Source organism: Myotis davidii, unplaced genomic scaffold, assembly GCF_000327345.1.
Source record: "Myotis davidii unplaced genomic scaffold, ASM32734v1 scaffold391, whole genome shotgun sequence".
In the NCBI taxonomy this organism is placed as follows: domain Eukaryota; kingdom Metazoa; phylum Chordata; class Mammalia; order Chiroptera; family Vespertilionidae; genus Myotis; species Myotis davidii.
In genome coordinates, this window is record NW_006284336.1 from 3,509,754 (window position 1) to 3,514,935 (window position 5,182).

Consider the following 5,182-nt stretch of genomic DNA (forward strand, 5'->3'; position numbering starts at 1 on the left):
GAAGGGTGTGGGCTGAACATCACTGTAGGAAGCACCTCTTAACATTTTATATTGTTCTTTTCTTTGGAATTGCTGTCTGGAGCTCTACATCTCTCAAGGCTTTATGAAGCATCTGTTTAGCATAAAGATAGCACTTACTCTCCAGGATTTTGATAGTATGTATACCGTAGGTTTATTTCTAATTATGTTTTTAAAATATGTAAAGTTCAGAATTCTGAAGATACCAATACAGAAAATATAATAGGCCTGAGGAGGAGGAATATGTGTAAGGAAAAAAGAAACTTTGACAGATCTTTACTGGGACTTCAGCCTTTCAGAGTGTGTGTATCCTCGCTTAGAACATGTGTAATGTCTGCCATTCTTCACTTCTAGTCAGATTCGTTTTTTCAGGTTTTCTGAAGACGTCACTCAAGATCCCTTTCTAAACTAAAAATGTTGAACAATGAAAATGGGCTTTTCTGAGTTTCCTTCCGAAGTCACTAGGGAGACCTGTTTCAGTAGGAATTAAAGAAACCTCGCTGAGAACCATCATTTGGTTTTTGGTTTTTTTTGTCAAACAGGCTCACTTTCCTGAACCTCCCTTTCCTGCCTTTCTAACCATGGTACACAGCAGCCTCTGAGCATCTCATGTCTTGGTGGAAGGGGAGGAGGTCCACTTTAATGAAAGTGACCTCTGTGACAAAATAACCATATCCATATGGCAATGCCTCGGTGTGCCAAGTCTGTATTCTTAGTCTGGATCCAGAATAGAGGCTCTTGAATTCAAACATTACTTTTGACACTTGATTGTTCTCAAAGTATTGGAAGGAGGAGGCCTGATAAGGGCTGACCGGGAGTTCCCCATGGTTTTAAAAGCATTCTGTGTTTGTTTAGACCAGAGACTCCACTACCAGTCAGCTTCTGTTCTGAAGCTAATCTTGAGTATATATTTGGTTGGCACATTTGCATAACATTCAGTGGAAATTTTCCCTTTCATTCTCTTGGTTACAGCTACTTGCATATTTCTAGTTCCTCTCCTAATTTTTATTTTTTCAAATTATGATGATTTTATTCCTTCCCCTGTTAGTTGCTATATGGTTCCAATTCTATTTTAATCTTTCTTCATAGGATACCCTGCCCCTAACCAAATATTCCTTAACATAAATGATTAACAAACCCTTCTGAAAGATGATGGGTAAGAGTGGGATTGTAAGGTAAAGGGTACATGCTGCATTTTGGTTTTATGTGGGTTCTTCAGATATATGTCTATATTTCATATCCTATAAGAAAATATGGAGATATCCTAGTTCAGCCTTGCCTAGCGGGGATCCATATAGAAATGAAAGCTGGTGATTCAGGGAAAGGAATAGTAGGGGTAAATGGGCATTTCTTGTTTGTTAGAAATTCTTTTATTCATTGTGTTTGAAAGCAGTGAAAAGGACAGGAGGACGCTTAAAGAACCTTTTATCTAGCAACATTTATATTTTTAAAACATGGCTTAGAGGCCTGGCTGGTGTGGTTCAGTGGTTGACCCAGGAACCAAAAGGTCACTGGTTCGATTCCTGTTCAGGACACATGCCCGGGTTGTGGGCTTGATCCCCAGTAAGGGCGTGCAGGAGGCAGTCAATCAATGATTCTCTCTCATCATTTTTTCCCCATTAGAAAATATTCACATCAAAATTTCCTGAGATGTTAACAACTTGAGGTTTAGCAGTAAACTGACTCATACTCGCACATTCTCTCCTTTGTCGCCTGAGAGACCCATGACTGATGATTCAGGTATCAACATGAAAGGGTTGTCGAGAACCGAAGTTTTGTTTGACAATCGAGACATTTTTTCATGAAAATTTGGTCAAGAACCGAATTGTTCAAGATGGGAGACATTCGAGAACTGAGGTTTGACTTTGAAAACTCCTAGCCCAAAAGTTAATCATATTTAATAATAAGGGATTATTAAGGTTATGTATGAGTTAATATATATAAAGTGCTTAGAATAGTGTCTAACACTAGTAAAAGCTTTGTTAGTACTGGCCTTTATAATAATTACTAAATTTCAAACATAGCGTGCTTTATAAAAGTTGTGTCAGCTAGCTTTAGCTACTTTAGGGGCAGTGTGATCATCGGAGAAAGTCACAGTGCTTTTTATCAGGAAGGCCAACATCATTGTCAAGGGAGGCTTTTTCAGGAGTTCATACTAAGACGCTGGGCATGAGATAAAAGGGAAAGGAAGACTTAAGGATGATACAGAAATCTTGAACCTTATAAACTGTAAATATACCACTTTGCAAATAGAGAAGATTGCTTCAAGTTGTTGACTTGAAGAACCTGTAGAAAATTTTTATGAGTTTTTAAGAGTTTATGTGCCCCAAACAGAAGACATGCCTAGAAGCAACATCTCAACAGACTGAGGAAAATGTTTTCCAGAATGACAGTTTGCAGTTTCTTTTATACATTTGGAATTAAGGAGGGAAGTAAAGAAGATTACATGCAAGTGGGAGAATGGAAGGCAGGGAAATATTTATGATTGGATCTGAGGGGATGAAAAAGTAACATTTCACAGGGATGTTAACCTAGATGCACAAAAACAATGCACAGGGCTTGCAAAGATAAACTTCTACTAGGGAAGTTATAGACCTGAGGCATAACTATCCACCATGACTGGCCCAGTTAGGAATTTATAATCAGATCACCCTGGGAAATTACTTTGTTAGATTTGTTACAGAAGCCCTTTTTCATCCACAAAGGGAAGAGATTGTAGGTTTAGAATGGATAGTTTAAAGGAATAGATCAAATTTGAAACAACATGGTTTGAGCTATAGTTTATACATCATAAAGTTTACCTAATTTAAGTGAATAATTCACTTATTTTAGCATTGTGCAGCCATCACCACAATTCAGTCTAGAATATTTTCATCTCCCAAATAAGATCTCTTGTTCCCATCTTTAGTCATTCCTTGTTTTTACTCCCAGTCTGTTGTATTGATTTTTTGAAAATAATTATTTAAAGTAATTTTTCTTTTTCAGGATGGCATAGTAAATCCAACAATAAGAAAAGATTTGAAAACTGTACCAAAATTCTACTGTTGTCCAATTGAAGGATGTCCTAGAGGTCCTGACAGGCCATTTTCTCAATTTTATCTCGTAAAACAGGTATTTTACCTATCTTAAGTATACTTCCCTGAGCATGAAATGCAAATGGTATAAACCTAGTGTGCATTCTAATTACTTACCAAACATAACGAGAATTGAGCAGAAAGTTGTGTGAGGATATCCACCCAAAAGTCTTCCAATTGGAAAAGGTGAGTAAGGTATAATGCAAGTGAAGGACACGTGCCTTGTTCCTGAGGGAAAGATGTCCAGAAGTGGATTCAGAGAGAAAGAGAAGATGGCTAATTCAAAGAATGAGAACACGTGTACTTCGTATCTCTTATGTGAATCTGTGCCTCCAAGGTTAGACAAGCAAAGGCACAAAGGAAATGTTCTCCCAAAGGAGTAAGATAAGGCAGAATTTCAGAAACAGCTACCTGAAGGGGAGGGAGGGGGCCCAGCAACTGGGAAAGGAGGTGATTCAGGACTGCAAGAAATAGACAGCCGAAATACTTCCCAGAGGGTTTGCTGGAGGAGGTCCTATAAAAAGTATTTATTGCAAAGACTTTTTATTCTTCCTACAGCACTTATTTGTAGATCAGAACCTAAATGCCGGGTACTATGGATCGTTTCCAAAACTGTCTTCACACTTTTCACAAAGTAGAAGTGATAGGGAAAAGAGGCATATGATAAACTGCAGTTTGCCTGCTTCTACATTCTTTGATTTGGACTGCTATGCTGTTTTATCGTGTAAAATCATTGTTAACTTGGGTATGTTGATGGTTTTTTAAATGTTTTGAGCAGTTGCAGTTTTTCATTCTGGTTCCTTTGTGTTCTTCCTAGCACTTTATGAAAATGCACGCTGAAAAGAAGCATAAATGTAGTAAGTGCAGCAATTCATACGGCACTAAATGGGACTTGAAAAGACATGCAGAGGATTGTGGCAAGACCTTCCAGTGCACATGCGGCTGTCCCTATGCAAGTAGAACTTCATTACAGTCCCACATCTACCGAACTGGCCATGAGATCCCTGCAGAGCACAGGTAAAGGGGAAGAAATGGTGGCCCAAAAGTCAGTAGCTGTGGGAAGAGTTTCAAATGAAACTTCGTGGAAAGCTCTTAGTGTAGGAAGAAAGGAGGAATAATGGAGAAAAGGTAAGACATGGAAGAAGGGAACTTGCAGAAAGGTAGCAGTACTAATAAAGGATCCATGTCTACTTAATCCAGTTGTTCTTCCTTATTCTTCCTGCCAACTTCTTTTGAGGGTACCTTCATATGAAACTATACTTCATTTTTTTTATTTATTTTTTTAACCTCAGTCAAGGATTTATTCATTGATTCCAGAGAGAAGAAGGGAGAAAGAGAAAAACATCAATTAGTTGCCTCCCGTATGCACTCCGACTGGGGAGTGAACCCACTACCTAAGTATGTGCCCTGACTGGGAATCAAACCCTGCAACCTTTTCATATACAGGAAGACACTCGAACCAACTGAGGCATCCAGCCATGGCTGTACTTCATCTTAAAGGCCAGATTTATATTTGGGGTATAAGCTTCTTACTTGAGAAATGATAAAAGTTGCATTATTTAATCTGTTAGCATCCTTATGCTTACAAATCTAAGTTGAGTTCTAGTACTTAGAGCTGTATCTCCCTCACCCCCCGCTTTCTCCTTCCCTGTTTGCATATTCCTGAACTTCTGCCTACCATACAGCAGGCCCAGGTCTCAAAGAGGTGTAAAAGAGGGGATTTCTCTTCACTGGATTGATTCTGACCTCTTTTTACTCTGTCATTTTCAGGGATCCACCTGGCAAGAAAAGAAAAATGGAAAACTGCCTGCACAACCAGAAGTTGTCCAATAAAACCATTGAATCCTTGAGCAACCAACCAACCCCAAGACCAGACACTCAAGAATTAGAAACTTCAGAAATAAAGCTAGTCACTTCTTTTGAAGACTCTTGTGGCTCTAATGCCAAAAAGCAGACTCTTACAACAGCACCAAAATATCCTCAGAAATTGCTTTTACCAAAGCCCAAAGTGGCTTTGGTTAAACTACCTATTATGCAGTTTTCTCCTGTGCCTGTCTTTGTGCCTACAGCTGACTCCTCGGCCCAGCTCC

At 38.9% G+C, this 5,182-nt stretch overlaps 1 protein-coding gene across 1 annotated transcript in view; it reads left to right on the plus strand.

Moving 5' to 3' along the window:
* Positions 1–21: 21 nt before the first annotated feature.
* Positions 22–5,182, plus strand: part of ATMIN (ATM interactor) — an 8,144-nt gene continuing 2,983 nt past the window's right edge. Inside the window, exons 1-4 of the mRNA XM_015569698.1 lie at positions 22–166; positions 3,004–3,129; positions 3,910–4,109; positions 4,863–5,177. Coding sequence (XP_015425184.1) covers positions 104–166; positions 3,004–3,129; positions 3,910–4,109; positions 4,863–5,177 — 704 coding nt within the window. The 5' untranslated portion in view covers positions 22–103. The remainder of the gene's footprint in view (positions 167–3,003; positions 3,130–3,909; positions 4,110–4,862; positions 5,178–5,182) is intronic.